At 53.3% G+C, this 18,055-nt stretch overlaps 1 protein-coding gene across 2 annotated transcripts in view; it reads left to right on the plus strand.

The window, feature by feature from the left end:
- Window positions 1–18,055, plus strand: part of CIDEC (cell death inducing DFFA like effector c) — an 89,176-nt gene that overhangs the window by 30,550 nt on the left and 40,571 nt on the right. For both annotated transcript variants that reach the window (XM_078661846.1, XM_078661845.1), the window contains exon 2: window positions 4,894–4,971. In XM_078661846.1, coding sequence (XP_078517972.1) covers window positions 4,919–4,971 — 53 coding nt within the window. In that variant the 5' untranslated portion in view covers window positions 4,894–4,918. The remainder of the gene's footprint in view (window positions 1–4,893; window positions 4,972–18,055) is intronic.

Consider the following 18,055-nt stretch of genomic DNA (forward strand, 5'->3'; position numbering starts at 1 on the left):
GGAGTCAAGGCTGAGAGTGGAGAGGGTCAGAAGCTTGGATCGTGGGGCTTCAAAAGCTCAGGGCAGTGATAAGCAAAGTGGGAGAGTTCTGGAAGTGGACAACAACAGGACGTTCAGAAGATGAGCGGGGAAACTTCTGGAGCAGGGGTTCAGAAGCCAAGAGAGGGGGGTTTAGAAGTTGAGAGCAGGAGGGTGAGATGCTGAGCGTGGGAAGTTCAGAAGCTGAGCTTGGGGGCTTTAGCAGCTTAGAGTAAGCTGAGAAGGGAATGTAAAGAAGCTAAGAGCAGGAGGTTCAGAAGCAGGAGAATTAGAATCTCAGAGGGGGACTTTCAAAAGCTATGAGCAAGAGGTTTAGAATCCGAGGGTGAGCGGTTCAGGAGCATGGAGAGGGAGGTTCAGAAGCTCAGAACTGGGTGCTAGGAAGCTGAGAGGAAACATCCAGAAGTACTGAGTGAAACTTCAGAGCTTGCGCTCAGTGCTTCAGACACCACTGAGCGCCATTTCTGAAGCGGAAAGCTGGTTTTTTGGATGTAGGGAGTAAGAAAATTGGATCTAGAAGACCGGGTTTAGAAGTAGAGAGTTAGGGACGTGGATGGAGAAGTCCGGGTTTGGTTGGAAGTAGAGAGTAACGACTTGCATGGAGAGGAAAGGGTTTGGAAATAGGGAGTAAGGGTTTTGAGGTGGAGTGTAAGGGACTAGGATGGAGAGGCAAGGGTTTGGCAGTAGAGAGTGAGGGACTTGGATGGAGGAAGGGGTGTGGAAGTAAAGTAAGGGACTTGGATGGAGGAAAGGGTGTGGAAGTAAAGTAAGGGACTTGGATGGAGGAAAGGGTTTGGAAGTAAAGTAAGGGACTTGGATGGAGGAAAGGGTGTGGAAGTAAAGTAAGGGACTTGGATGGAGGAAAGGGTGTGGAAGTAAAGTAAGGGACTTGGATGGAGGAAAGGGTGTGGAAGTAAAGTAAGGGACTTGGATGGAGGAAAGGGTGTGGAAGTAAAGTAAGGGACTTGGATGGAGGAAAGGGTGTGGAAGTAAAGTAAGGGACTTGGATGGAGGAAAGGGTGTGGAAGTAAAGTAAGGGACTTGGATGGAGGAAAGGGTTTGGCAGTAGAGAGTAAGGGACTTGGATGGAGGAAGGGGTTTGGAAGTAAAGTAAGGGACTTGGATGGAGGAAAGGGTGTGGAAGTAAAGTAAGGGACTTGGATGGAGGAAAGGGTGTGGAAGTAAAGTAAGGGACTTGGATGGAGGAAAGGGTTTGGCAGTAGAGAGTAAGGGACTTGGATGGAGGAAGGGGTTTGGAAGTAAAGTAAGGGACTTGGATGGAGGAAAGCGTTTGGAAGTAAAGTAAGGGACTTGGATGGAGTAAAGGGTTTGGCAGTAGAGAGTAAGGGACTTGGATGGAGGAAGGGGTTTGGAAGTAAAGTAAGGGACTTGGATGGAGGAAAGCGTTTGGAAGTAAAGTAAGGGACTTGGATGGAGGAAAGGGTGTGGAAGTAAAGTAAGGGACTTGGATGGAGGAAAGGGTTTGGAAGTAAAGTAAGGGACTTGGATGGAGGAAAGCGTTTGGAAGTAAAGTAAGGGACTTGGATGGAGGAAAGGGTTTGGAAGTAGAGAGTAAGGGACTTGGATGGAGGAAAGGGTTTAGAAGTAGAAAGTAAGGGACTTGGATGGAGAAGACTGGGTTTAGAAGTAGAGCTAGGGACTTGGATGGAGGAAAGGGTTTGGAAGTAGAGAGTAAGGGACTTGGATGGAGGAAGGGGTTTGGAAGTAAAGTAAGGGACTTGGATGGAGGAAAGCGTTTGGAAGTAAAGTAAGGGACTTGGATGGAGGAAAGGGTTTGGAAGTAGAGAGTAAGGGACTTGGATGGAGGAAAGGGTTTAGAAGTAGAAAGTAAGGGACTTGGATGGAGAAGACTGGGTTTAGAAGTAGAGCTAGGGACTTGGATGGAGGAAAGGGTTTAGAAGTAGAAAGTAAGGGACTTGGATGGAGAAGACTGGGGTTAGAAGTAGAGCTAGGGACTTGGATGGAGAAGACCAGGGTTTGGAAGTAGAGAGTAAGGGACTTGGATGGAGGAAGGGGTTTGGAAGTAGAGCGTAAGGGACTTTGATGGAGGAAGGGGTTTGGAAGTAGAGAGTAGGGGACTTGGATGGAGGAAAGGGTTTGGAAGTAGAGAGTAAGGGACTTGGATGGAGAAGACTGGGTTTAGAAGTAGAGCTAGGGACTTGGATGGAGAAGACCAGGGTTTGGAAGTAGAGAGTAAGGGACTTGGATGGAGGAAAGGGTTTAGAAGTAGAAAGTAAGGGACTTGGATGGAGAAGACTGGGTTTAGAAGTAGAGCTAGGGACTTGGATGGAGAAGACCAGGGTTTGGAAGTAGAGAGTAAGGGACTTTGATGGAGGAAGGGGTTTGGAAGTAGAGAGTAGGGGACTTGGATGGAGGAAAGGGTTTGGAAGTAAAGTAAGGGACTTGGATGGAGGAAAGGGTTTGGAAGTAGAGAGTAAGGGACTTGGATGGAGGAAGGGTTTGGAAGTAGAGAGTAGGGGACTTGGATGGAGGAAAGGGTTTGGAAGTAAAGTAAGGGACTTGGATGGAGGAGAGGGTTTGGAAGTAGAGAGTAAGGGACTTGGATGGAGGAAGGGGTTTGGAAGTAGAGAGTAAGGGACTTGGATGGAGGAAGGGGTTTGGAAGTAGAGAGTAGGGGACTTGGATGGAGGAAAGGGTTTGGAAGTAAAGTAAGGGACTTGGATGGAGGAGAGGGTTTGGAAGTAGAGAGTAAGGGACTTGGATGGAGGAATGGGTTTGGAAGTAGAGAGTAAGGGACTTGGATGGAGGAAGGGGTTTGGAAGTAGAGAGTTAGGGACTTGGATGGCGAGGAAAGGTTTGGGAAGCTGAGACCAGGAACTGGGAGGCCAAGAGGGAAGGCTGATCGACAACTTACTGATACCTGAAGAGACTTGACTTGAATGGGGTAGGAAGGACATTGAACTGCACCAACCTCTTCATTCTTTTCAAGAAGCGATACCATGCAACGGGATAATATTTCAAGGTCTTTATTTGTTTGAACAAAAATCATAACAAAGTGTAAAATTGTAAATTAAAATGTAAAAGCACCCTCTTACATTCAAGGAAGCATCTGGGGATGAATCGAAATGGCTGATGATGCGGGTGGCTCCATCATTGGTCCTTTATTTAAAAATAACGCGTGGAGGGGGCAAGGTTGGTAAGCATTTAGATCTGTCCACATTTTATGAATTTGCATTAAAATGTTTCTTTCTACAAAATAATATAATAAAATCCATTACGTTTTGCTTAATATTTAAGTATCTAATAGCCACATCCATAAACCTACAAAATAATTAATTGTAAACGAACTACAGAATGGAAAGAACTAAGGGATTGGCCAAGACTCCTAAGGCTTCACTCAAGGAGTGAGAGCACTGAATAAATGACCCCATCCTAGAGCCAGGAAAAGAAGTGTTAAAAAGAAAGCGTCCCATATGCAGGAATGTTGTATTCTGAAACATAATTAATACCCAGGAGGCAATCTTGCAGGGTAAAAAAAATTAGGGATACATGAAAAACAGGGGGATCCAAAGTCAGAAAAGCCAAAGTATTGTAGCAGAGAACAGGGGACAAAATAACACATTAACAATGAAACATAAGCAACAGTAGTGAGAACCAACATAGTGAGGAGACAGAATACTAAATGTGTCTAGCAGAAAGAAACTAGAAACACAAAGAGACCAGGAGTCGCTTAGCAGCGACTCCGGTTCCAATTCACAGAAAAAAGTTCTACATGTTCGAAGCATAAACTTGGATCAATTCATTGTGGGTTTTTATAAGTCTTCCATGTCAACACAAACCCCAGAAGCAGGACGGGGGCATGTACGCGGCTCACATTTTCATGCGTCCACCTGTTCCCCTAACATTTGTAGATTGCAGATAAGAAACTCTGTGGATATCGGGAAGATGTGCATTTGCACCATTGCGTATTTTTCCTTTTTAGGTCTCGCCTCGGCAGCCCTTGCGCTGTCTCTTCGAGACATGTTGTATTCAGGATATGGGCATAAAGCTCCGCCCACTTTATGTCCATCTTTTTAATTGGCCCCTGTCCTTTGTAATTGGTGGCTTTTCATTGGCCAATAGGCTTAGTAGTCCCTCCTTAGCACCACCTTGTCTCTTCTTGTAACATCCCATGAGGGCACTCCCAGTTACATGTGTTTCTAACTAGGTTTAAATTAGAGCCTCGAGGCACTATTTTCTTAAAAAGCTTCAGGCAGGACACCCACTTGGTCCTAACCTAGGCTGGCAGTGGTTACTTCACTCACTAGAACATCTCATATTTATATTAGACAGTCTATACATTTCCCATCATCAGCTCCTCACAGAGTACAACCTAATCCAAAATTAATGTAATCATTCTTTTGTCGCATTTCAAGCTTCTAAATGTATATATGGACATAGCTATTTGAATCAACTCTTAGTACTGTCTTGCATGCAATGCATTATGGGTAGGGTGGATATACCATATCTTCTGCAGGGTGCAGAACCATATGTGGCCAAAAGAGGTCCCCTTTTGGCCACATATGGTACTGCACCCTGTAACATGGCTAGGTAAAAAATCATTGCCATTAAAAATGGCAATAACTCCAACTTTGTAGATATGCAGTGCTGATGTCTTGCTCACCAGGGACCTCTAGGAGCAGCTTGCGGTTCTGCACTGAGTCAAACAATGCTGGTTCCTGGCTCACTATACAGGCATTTGCATTATTATTTGCAAATCCAATACCTCAAACTATCAGTAATGTAAGACCTATTGCATTGCAAATGCTTGTTTGTTCTTGAAAAAAGGTTTAAATACCAACACCCTCTCATCACCTCGTTTCTCTCTTCCAGGTACGAACAAGTGGTGCTGACAAGGATGGAATACGCCATGAAGTCCTTGAGTCTCCTCTCGCCTAAGTCACTGTCCAAGTAAGAATGATTTTTGTAAGAAATGCCCTCCAGCGAATCCCTGGTCCAGGCTCCTGCCTTCCAGCACATCTCTGGTCCTCGCTCGTGTGCTCCAGCGCGTCTCTGGTCCTCGCTCGTGTGCTCCAGCGCATCTCTGGTCCTCGCTCATGTGCTCCAGCGCATCACTGGTCCTCGCTCCTGCCCTCCAGCGCACCTCTGGTCCTCGCTCCTGCCCTCCAGCGCACCTCTGGTCCTCGCTCCTGCCCTCCAGCGCACCTCTGGTCCTCGCTCCTGCCCTCCAGCGCACCTCTGGTCCTCGCTCCTGCCCTCCAGCGCACCTCTGGTCCTCGCTCCTGCCCTCCAGCGCACCTCTGGTCCTCGCTCCTGCCCTCCAGCGCACCTCTGGTCCTCGCTCCTGACCTCCAGCGCACCTCTGGTCCTCGCTCCTGCCCTCCAGCGCGCCTCTGGTCCTCGTTCCCGTGCTCCAATTAATCGATGGTGCTAGGAAGACCTGTGGTGTCAGAGTATATAAGAATGTGGACTTTCCCATCAGCAGCTGGAATTGTGTATTGAATTTATCTTTAGCACTGGTGGTGCCTGGTGCGACAATCTATGTTGGTGCCCCCATGACCCATTTCTTCACGGATTCCCTCAGTACCACCCTCCAAAGGTGTGCCGCACCGATCCTTAACTCCTCACCCATATATTTGATAAATTTTACGTCACAACTCCTGCCAATGTGGTGTATCAGGACACTTTACACCACACATTACACAGAGACAGTGAACTATACAAGTGTGTAAATCAATGTATAAGAAACGTTACATACGACAGTGAGCACTATGCAGTGTAGTAGCCACATGCCGTCCTCACTGGAAAGCAGCATACTTTGAGTCTGTGGCCTGGAGAAGCACAAACTCGTGATTTAACAAGCATTTACAATGCAATGGTTTCACCTTTGGAAAAGTTAGAGCTATTGGCATTGTAAATGAAAAATGTTGTATTTATGTGTTGGTTTTGAAAACGGATGAAGAAATGGCATTGTCATTTACATTGCCAATAGCTTAATCTCTCGCAAATGTGAGACCTATTGTACCCTACGGACGAGCTCAGCAGACAGCAATTACTACCACACACACACACACACCCAGAGCCACACACACACACACCCAGAGCCACACACACACACACACACACCCAGAGCCACACCCTCCAGCGCACCTCTGGTCCTCGCTCCTGCCCTCCAGCGCACCTCTGGTCCTCGCTGCCAGCCCTCCAGCGCACCTCTGGTCCTCGCTGCCAGCCCTCCAGCGTGTCTCTGGTCCTCGCTGCCTGCCCTCCAGCGTGTCTCTGGTCCTCGCTGCCTGCCCTCCAGCGCGTCTCTGGTCCTCGCTCCCTGCCCTCCAGCGCGTCTCTGGTCCTCGCTCCCTGCCCTCCAGCGCGTCTCTGGTCCTCGCCCCTGCCCTCCAGCGCGTCTCTGGTCCTCGCTCCCTGCCCTCCAGCGCGTCTCTGGTCCTCGCTCCCTGCCCTCCAGCGCGTCTCTGGTCCTCGCTCCCTGCCCTCCAGCGCGCCTCTGGTCCTCGCTCCCTGCCCTCCAGCGCGCCTCTGGTCCTCGCTCCCTGCCCTCCAGCGCGCCTCTGGTCCTCGCTCCCTGCCCTCCAGCGCGCCTCTGGTCCTCGCTCCCTGCCCTCCAGCGCGCCTCTGGTCCTCGCTCCCTGCCCTCCAGCGCGCCTCTGGTCCTCGCTCCCTGCCCTCCAGCGCGCCGCTGGTCCTCGCTCCCTGCCCTCCAGCGCGCCGCTGGTCCTCGCTCCCTGCCCTCCAGCGCGCCGCTGGTCCTCGCTCCCGCCCTCCAGCGCGCCGCTGGTCCTCGCTCCCGCCCTCCAGCGCGCCGCTGGTCCTCGTTCCCGCGCTCCAATGAAGCGATGGTGCTGGGGAAGACCTGTGGTCAGAGTGTATAAGAATGTGGACTTTCCCATCAGCAGCTGGAATTGTGTATTGAATTTATCTTTAGCACTGGTGGTGCCTGGTGCGACAATCTATGTTGGTGCCCCCATGACCCATTTCTTCACGGATTCCCTCAGTACCACCCTCCAAAGGTGTGCCGCACCGATCCTTAACTCCTCACCCATATATTTGATTAATTTTACGTCACAACTCCTGCCAATGTGGTGTATCAGAACACTTTACACCACACATTACACAGAGACAGTGAACTATACAAGTGTGTAAATCAATGTATAAGAAACGTTACATACGACAGTGAGCACTATGCAGTGTAGTAGCCACATGCCGTCCTCACTGGAAAGCAGCATATTTTGAGAGTCTGTGGCCTGGAGAAGCACAAACTCATGATTTAACAAGCTTTTACAATGCAATGGTTTCGCCTTTGGAAAAGTTAGAGCTATTGGCATTGTAAATGACAAATTTTGTATTTATGTGTTGGTTTTGAAAACAGATGAAGAAATGGCATTGTCATTTACATTGCCATTAGCTTAATCTCTCGCAAATGTGAGACCTATTGTACCCTACGGACGAGCTCAGCAGACAGCAATTACTACCACACACACACACACACACCCAGAGCCACACACACCCAGAGCCACACACACACACCCAGAGCCACACACACACACACACACACCCACCCAGAGCCACACACTCACCCACCCAGAGCCACACACACTCACCCACCCAGAGCCACACACACTCACCCACCCAGAGCCACACACACACACCCAGAGCCACACACACACACACACCCAGAGCCACACACACACCCAGAGCCCCACACACACACACCCAGAGCCCCACACACACACACCCAGAGCCACACACACACACCCAGAGCCACACACACACACCCAGAGCCACACACACCCAGAGCCACACACACCCAGAGCCACACACACCCAGAGCCACACACACACACACCCAGAGCCACACACACACACACACACACCCAGAGCCACGCACACCCAGAGCCACACACACACACCCAGAGCCACACACACACACACCCAGAGACACACACACACACACACACACACCCAGAGCCACGCACACCCAGAGCCACACACACACACCCAGAGCCACACACACACACACCCAGAGCCACACACACACACACCCAGAGCCACACACACACACACCCAGAGCCACACACACACACACCCAGAGCCACACACACACACACCCAGAGCCACACACACACACCCAGAGCCACACACACACACCCAGAGCCACACACACACACCCAGAGCCACACACACACACCCAGAGCCACACACACACACCCAGAGCCACACACACACACCCAGAGCCACACACACACACCCAGAGCCACACACACACACACAGAGCCACACACACACACCCAGAGCCACACACACACACACACCCAGAGCCACACACACACACACCCAGAGCCACACACACCCAGAGCCACACACACACACCCAGAGCCACACACACACACCCAGAGCCACACACACACACACCCAGAGCCACACACACACACCCAGAGCCACACACACACACACACAGAGCCACACACACACACACCCAGAGCCACACACACCCAGAGCCACACACACCCAGAGCCACACACACACACACACCCAGAGCCACACACACACACACCCAGAGCCACACACACACACACCCAGAGCCACACACACACACACCCAGAGCCACACACACACACCCAGAGCCACACACACACACCCAGAGCCACACACACACACCCAGAGCCACACACACACACACCCAGAGCCACACACACACACCCAGAGCCACACACACCCAGAGCCACACACACACACACACCCAGAGCCACACACACACACACACCCAGAGCCACACACACACACCCAGAGCCACACACACACACACACCCAGAGCCACACACACACACACACCCAGAGCCACACACACACACACACACCCAGAGCCACACACACACCCAGAGCCACACACACACCCAGAGCCACACACACACACCCAGAGCCACACACACACACCCAGAGCCACACACACACCCAGAGCCACACACACACCCAGAGCCACACACACACCCCCAGAGCCACACACACACCCCCAGAGCCACACACACACCCCCAGAGCCACACACACCCAGAGCCACACACACACCCACCCAGAGCCACACACACACCCACCCAGAGCCACACACACACCCACCCAGAGCCACACACACACACCCAGAGCCACACACACACACCCAGAGCCACACACACACACACCCAGAGCCACACACACACACACACCCAGAGCCACACACACACACACACCCAGAGCCACACACACACCCAGAGCCACACACACACACACACCCAGAGCCACACACACACACACACCCAGAGCCACACACACACACACACCCAGAGCCACACACACACACACACCCAGAGCCACACACACACACACACACACACCCAGAGCCACACACACACACCCAGAGCCACACACACCCAGAGCCACACACACACCCAGAGCCACACACACACCCAGAGCCACACACACACCCAGAGCCACACACACACCCAGAGCCACACACACACCCAGAGCCACACACACACCCAGAGCCACACACACCCCCAGAGCCACACACACCCCCAGAGCCACACACCCCCCCAGAGCCACACACCCCCCCAGAGCCACACACACCCCCAGAGCCACACACACACCCAGAGCCACACACACACCCAGAGCCACACACACACCCAGAGCCACACACACACACCCAGAGCCACACACACACCCACCCAGAGCCACACACACCCACCCAGAGCCACACACACCCACCCAGAGCCACACACACCCACCCAGAGCCACACACACCCACCCAGAGCCACACACACACCCACCCAGAGCCACACACCCACCCACAGCCACACACACACCCAGAGCCACACACACACACACACCCAGAGCCACACACACACACCCAGAGCCACACACACACACACACACACACACCCACACACACCCAGAGCCACACACACACACCCAGAGCCACACACACACACCCAGAGCCACACACACACACCCAGAGCCACACACACACACCCAGAGCCACACACACACCCAGAGCCACACACACACACCCAGAGCCACACACACACACACCCAGAGCCACACACACACACACCCAGAGCCACACACACACACACCCAGAGCCACACACACACACACCCAGAGCCACACACACACACACCCAGAGCCACACACACACACACCCAGAGCCACACACACACACCCAGAGCCACACACACACACACCCAGAGCCACACACACACACACCCAGAGCCCCACACACACACACCCAGAGCCACACACACACACACCCAGAGCCACACACACACACACACACACCCAGAGCCACACACACACACACACACCCAGAGCCACACACACACACACACACCCAGAGCCACACACACACACACACACCCAGAGCCACACACACACACACACACACCCAGAGCCACACACACACACACACACACCCAGAGCCACACACACACACACCCAGAGCCACACACACACCCAGAGCCACACACACACCCAGAGCCACACACACACCCAGAGCCACACACACACACACCCAGAGCCACACACACACACACCCAGAGCCACACACACACACACCCAGAGCCACACACACACACACCCAGAGCCACACACACACACACCCAGAGCCACACACACACACCCAGAGCCACACACACACACCCAGAGCCACACACACACACCCAGAGCCACACACACACACCCAGAGCCACACACACACACCCAGAGCCACACACACACCCAGAGCCACACACACACCCAGAGCCACACCCACACACCCAGAGCCACACCCACATACCCAGAGCCACACCCACACACCCAGAGCCACACCCACACACCCAGAGCCACACCCACACACCCAGAGCCACACCCACACACCCAGAGCCACACACACACACACCCACAGCCATACACACACACACCCACAGCCACACACACACACACACCCACAGCCACACACACACACACACCCACAGCCATACACACACACACCCACAGCCATACACACACACACCCACAGCCATACACACACACACCCACAGCCATACACACACACCCACAGCCATACACACACACCCCCACAGCCATACACACACACCCCCACAGCCATACACACACACACACCCACAGCCATACACACGCCCACAGCCATACACACGCCCACAGCCATACACACGCCCACAGCCATACACACGCCCACAGCCATACACACGCCCACAGCCATACACACGCCCACAGCCATACACACGCCCACAGCCATACACACGCCCACAGCCATACACACGCCCACAGCCATACACACGCCCACAGCCATACACACGCCCACAGCCATACACACGCCCACAGCCATACACACGCCCACAGCCATACACACGCCCACAGCCATACACACGCCCACAGCCATACACACGCCCACAGCCATACACACGCCCACAGCCATACACACGCCCACAGCCATACACACACCCACAGCCATACACACACCCACAGCCATACACCCACAGCCCCACACACCGCCACACACACACACACCCAGAGCCCCACACACACACCCAGAGCCCCACACACACACCCAGAGCCCCACACACACACCCAGAGCCCCACACACACACCCAGAGCCCCACACACACACCCAGAGCCCCACACACACACCCAGAGCCCCACACACACACCCAGAGCCCCACACACACACCCAGAGCCCCACACACACACACACCCAGAGCCCCACACACACACACACCCAGAGCCCCACACACACACACACCCAGAGCCCCACACACACACACACCCAGAGCCCCACACACACACACACCCAGAGCCCCACACACACACACACCCAGAGCCCCACACACACACACACCCAGAGCCCCACACACACACACACCCAGAGCCCCACACACACACACCCAGAGCCCCACACACACACACCCAGAGCCCCACACACACACACACCCAGAGCCCCACACACACACCCAGAGCCCCACACACACACACACCCAGAGCCCCACACACACACACACCCAGAGCCCCACACACACACACACCCAGAGCCCCACACACACACACACCCAGAGCCCCACACACACACACACCCAGAGCCCCACACACACACACACCCAGAGCCCCACACACACACACACACCCAGAGCCCCACACACACACACACACCCAGAGCCCCACACACACACACCCAGAGCCCCACACACACACACCCAGAGCCCCACACACACACACCCAGAGCCCCACACACACACACCCAGAGCCCCACACACACACACCCAGAGCCCCACACACACACACCCAGAGCCCCACACACACACACCCAGAGCCCCACACACACACACCCAGAGCCCCACACACACACACCCAGAGCCCCACACACACACACACACACCCAGAGCCCCACACACACACACCCAGAGCCCCACACACACACACACCCAGAGCCCCACACACACACATCCAGAGCCCCACACACACACACACACCCAGAGCCACACACACACACCCAGAGCCACACACACACACCCAGAGCCACACACACACACCCAGAGCCCCACACACACACCCAGAGCCCCACACACACACCCAGAGCCCCCCACACACACACCCAGAGCCCCACACACACACACCCAGAGCCCCACACACACACACACCCAGAGCCCCACACACACACACCCAGAGCCACACACACACCCACCCAGAGCCACACACACACCCACCCAGAGCCACACACACACCCACCCAGAGCCACACACACACACACCCAGAGCCCCACACACACACACACCCAGAGCCCCACACACACACACACCCAGAGCCCCACACACACACACACCCAGAGCCCCACACACACACACACCCAGAGCCCCACACACACACACACCCAGAGCCCCACACACACACACACCCAGAGCCCCACACACACACACCCAGAGCCCCACACACACACACCCAGAGCCCCACACACACACACCCAGAGCCCCACACACACACACACCCAGAGCCCCACACACACACACACCCAGAGCCCCACACACACACACACCCAGAGCCCCACACACACACACCCAGAGCCCCACACACACACACCCAGAGCCCCACACACACACACCCAGAGCCCCACACACACACACCCAGAGCCCCACACACACACACCCAGAGCCCCACACACACACACCCAGAGCCCCACACACACACACCCAGAGCCCCACACACACACCCAGAGCCACACACACACACCCACCCAGAGCCACACACACCCACCCAGAGCCACACACACCCACTTTGCTCTTCTGAAATGTTGGCATGCATGGTAGTGAGCTGTGTGTGGTGAGTGTGTCTCGTGAGCAGTGTGTGGTGAGCTGTGTGTGATGAGCTGTGTCTCGTGATCCATCAATGTGTTGTGAGCTGTGTGGGGTGAGCTGTATGTGGTGTGTGGGGATCAGTGTCTGTCCCCCGCGCTGCGCTGGTTTTGCCCCCCGGTCGGATCCTGCGCTGTGCGCATGCGCAGTGCCCGCTGCCGCTGCCCCCTCGGAGGCTCTTTCATTGTCTCGCATCTCTCCCCGGCTCCCCCTTTCATCCACCGAACCTCAGCCCAGTCACCGGAGACAACTGGACCGTCATGGTGGGGACGGACCCTGCGGAGGTGAGGTGCCCTGTGCGGCTCTGCCACCCCCCGGGGGCGGCGGAGCTCCTCCTTTCACCCACGGACCCGCTCTGCCTTTCATCAGGGGCCGGGGACGGATTCTGCCCTGCAGCCCTTCAGTTGAAACACCTTCTCCCAGGCTTCTCGGTGACTTCATGAACCAGGTGATCCATGGTGACACCTCGTGCACTGCCCAAAAACCTGAACTGTGATTGGAAGTCTCTTGCTTATAATGCTTCGTGCTGAGTAACCTCAACCTCTGGGACCCTTCTAAGGTGATAGAAAAAAAGGCAAATCTATTTGTGCTGGAAGTGTGGAAATACGGTAGTCGTGATAGGACGAGGAAGTGTTTTTTCACGTCCCTGTCTCTAAAACGGGATGCACTGGTCTTTTAACAAGGCCTCTAGTTCTGCAGGGATTAGAAGTCTGGGATGAAAACAGAGATGTGCTTTTTCTGCTAGAAGCGTGACTATCATGTATGTGCTATATCGCGCATTTAACACCTTCATGGCACACTTATCAACAAGGCATTTCAGCGCACAAAGAAAACTATCACCCCTCGCTCACCCTCACATACACCCATTCTTTATTTCCAGTTTAAATGTTGTGTAGGTTGCAGAGAGAGCCCCCGCGGCACTGCTGAAGAGCATCTACCGGGAAAGGTTTAGAGAGAGGTGATCTGCATAATGTGGTCATTGACATGGAGGGGACGCTCACTGAATAAACATAAGCTGGGATCCGGCCGGCGCTACGAGGAACAGTCGAGGCTGCACTTCCCTGTACTGCATAGTTTAGCTGCAACCCTTTGCTTCGCTCGATAGCCAAAGCACCTCGAATATTGATCGAAAGAGAATCACAGCGGGAAGCCCTGCCCCGGTGAAAGGCTCATGGGCCTAAAGCGTGCCTGACCTGACCCCTGAGCACGCCTGGTGACAGGACCGGCTCGTGCTCATCCGTCTCCCCGGCTGCGTGTGGCTACCGCATTCTCTCGAGGTCGCTTCTTCCAGGGCTCTCTTGCTGGCTCTATTCCGTATTCCAAGCACCCCCAAGGCGTATTCCAAGCACCCCCAAGGCTGCGGCGCTCTTCTAGGAAGTTGTCCCCAAGCCAGATTGCGATGTCTCCATGACGTGCTACACGTGCAGTATAACCTGCAAGGGTACCTTTATTGTTTTCTAATATATACACGGACATCGGGAGGGGGGCGGAAACGGGCACACGGACAGCGGGAGGGGGAGCGGGAACGGCCCACGGACAGCGAAGGGGGGGCGGGGCGGGGCGGGAACGGGCACACGGACAGCGGGGGGGGGGGCGGGAACGGGCACACGGACAGCGGGAGGAGGGGTGGGAATGGGATAAAAAAAGTAGTAAAAAATGCCGCTTATCTGCACATCAAGGAAAGTGAAATCGCGCAGCCCACCCCTGCAAAGCACACGTTGGAAATGAAACAAACATGCCGAGACCCAAAAAAAAAAAAAAAAAAAACGCCCACCGCCGCATGACGTACTAAAAGGGGCGGGATGAGTAAAAATCGCCGGAACGCCCACGAATCTGCTCGGGCAATGACTGACAGATCTCTCTTCAATTGCTAGCCTCCATTTATGGAGCTAGCCAATGGAACAGAGAAGCGGGACAAAGCCCCATACTGCTTCTCAAAAGATTTCGCCTGCGCGAACGCTGCTGCGCAGCGAACGCCAGGCGAAACCTAACAACTAACATAGTAGTTTCGATTTGGTTTACTAATAAGAGTATTTCTACCTAAAGGAAACCTCTTTCACAACACTAGGATAATCAAAGATGGGGTAAATAAGGTTCCAAACCTACGCCTTGCAGTTGCATGAATATCCTGACTCCAGTTCATAGCTCACTGTGCTATATGAGACGGATTATGATCTGCAAGTAACAAAAGGATCACTGTGACAAAAGCAGTAACCCACTGAGCTATCTACAAAAATAATATTCCTACTACATACTAAATGTGCTTGTTAGCAGGTACATAACCTTCTGCTCTACCTTATAATGCATTAAAAGTGCAACTCAACAAAACCCAGATCAGTATAGCAGGTACATTAATCATCAGAGTAATCGTGACATTTGTATCATTGCTTGAGAATTGCTGCAGTCTATAAAAGTAGGAGATGTGCCTAAAAATGGGGAAAAAGTGTGGTCGCCGTGGTGGAGGTAAAGAGGGCTGGGAGCAGGGGACTAGCGATGTGATGGGGGTTAGCCCACCTGACCGCTTTATACTTGAATGTGTTGCTACCGATTCTCTGTGTTCGATAAATGATGTATTTATGGCAATTGCTAATGTACGGCATGGTCTCTCGAGCTTTGTTGATAAAGTTTTTAAAAAAGAAATTGCTGGACACACAAGGAACTCTGCAGCAGGTGGTTTTAAACCTATAAGATATTCCAAAATGGCGCACCCCTCCAAGCTCGGTGCCCGGTGCGGTGGCACCGGTCGCACAGCCCGAAAGCCAGCACCGATTGAATCAGTCCTCGATTGGACTGATGTTGCTGTAATCATGGAGCTAGTGAGCACTACCTCTCGGGTGATGTTCGGAGATCACAAGTGGCGTCTGCCTCTGGTAGCTGTTCGCTGAGTCTGCATAGTGCATCAGTGGAGATCGCAGTAAGCCGAGTTATGGGGGTGACCGTTCGTGTCCCAAGCATGCATGAGAACCTGGAGGTGACTCCCCCTTCAGAACTAGAGGGTTTCATCCTTCTGAGGCCGAGGTCAGGCACAGGAACACTAGACCCTGGGAGGGACCTTGTGCTAGCCTGCATGGATCGGTGTTGTATGTTACCGTGTGTATCATGCCTTCTCTCCATCTACGCTTTACGTAAACGTCTGTATGGTACCCGAGCCCCGTGGGAGCGAGTCTGTGGCACCAGAACAGCAGGGTCAGAATGCATCGGTGCATAAACCTTGTGTTCAAAATACTGTTTTCATAAATGTGGTCCCACTGGAGAGAACAAAATCTGCACTCACTCCGACAGTGTGTTTGTTGTAAATCCTATGTAGGACGCAACACTTCTCTCAGACGATATTTGTAACTCTGATGATCTGACATGCGGCCAGGAGGGAGTAGTCTGTGTAGATTTAGGGGGATCCTTCTGGCTTTTTATCCGAATGTGTTCGACCTCTGCCTTGAAAGGTCACGCTCCCATTGTCTGGCCAGAGTGGCTCTGCTTCAGACTAGCACTGGAAGCCTCTTCTAACCTGCTGGAGGGTTCATGTCCCAAATGTGCTGACTGGAGCTTTTTAAACCGACTTGTACCTATACTTGCTTGTCTGCATTGAAGTGCCAAGAGGGAACTCCTTAAAAGAAGCGCTAGACACCTGCACCCAAAGCAGCCCTGGCAGAAAACGCGTGTACCACCCTCACGCGGGCAGAGGAAGCGAGTGTCTCTCCCTAGAGGGGTTGGGAAGGAGTGGAGCATTCTGCTGTCTGAAAACATGGAGTGCTTTTTAATATGTTGGCTGAAAATACAGAGGCTTTGCAGGCAGCTCTGAGGTGTGGCCAGTGAACTGTTCAACCGCCTCTGCCAGTCTTCCGCGGTGCCCAGAAGCTTTTGGTCTCAAACAGTAAATCCTGCATTTGTGGATGACCAAACTGTGCTCCCAGGTCCAAACTCGGGGTTCACAGCTGGCAAATGTATCGATTACTTACTGAAACCCATTAGAAATCATCTGATCACTGTGCATATGTGAGCACATACATTGGCCGTCCAGTTGCCTATTGTTACATCTTATACTTTCGGTCAAACACATAGAAACTGGCCAGTCAAAACTAATTAAAAGTTGCAGTAACAAGATGAAAACTTGATAAAATATGACATGACGACATTAGAAACGGCTGAAGTGCATTAGTTAGAAGCGATTCATCATTTTAGGCATTAAATTGCCATTGTTTTCGCGACAGACATGGTACTAATCTTGGACGTGGCATAAAGTTATTAGGGATTGCTAAAGTGCAGTAGTGAAAAGTCTGGATTAGTTCCTAACTGTGAGGTGGCTTGGCTTTCACGACGTACACTACCAGCTCTACGCCCGCGTCTAACACTCAATGGCGCCATGTAGTAAGCGGCAGGTCTGACCACTACAGATGAGGTCAGCCTGGAATATATGCAGACGGTGCTTCACTGGAGCAGCAGAATGGAGCCGTTCTCCAGAGCCGGTTGTTCATTACCTACAAAGTGTCCAGAGTTCAATGTTGGGAACACAGGGATTTGAATCGACCGGCTACAGGGCAGTCCATGCTTATCTGCTGACAAAGACCGCAGCATGGGAACCGCCGTCTCCAAGACCTTGATGAACCTGGCCAATGGCTGTAGGTTGGCTGGCCCTGCTGCCCCAGAGTCCTTAT

This window comes from Lissotriton helveticus, chromosome 9 (assembly GCF_964261635.1).
Source record: "Lissotriton helveticus chromosome 9, aLisHel1.1, whole genome shotgun sequence".
NCBI lineage: Eukaryota > Metazoa > Chordata > Amphibia > Caudata > Salamandridae > Lissotriton > Lissotriton helveticus.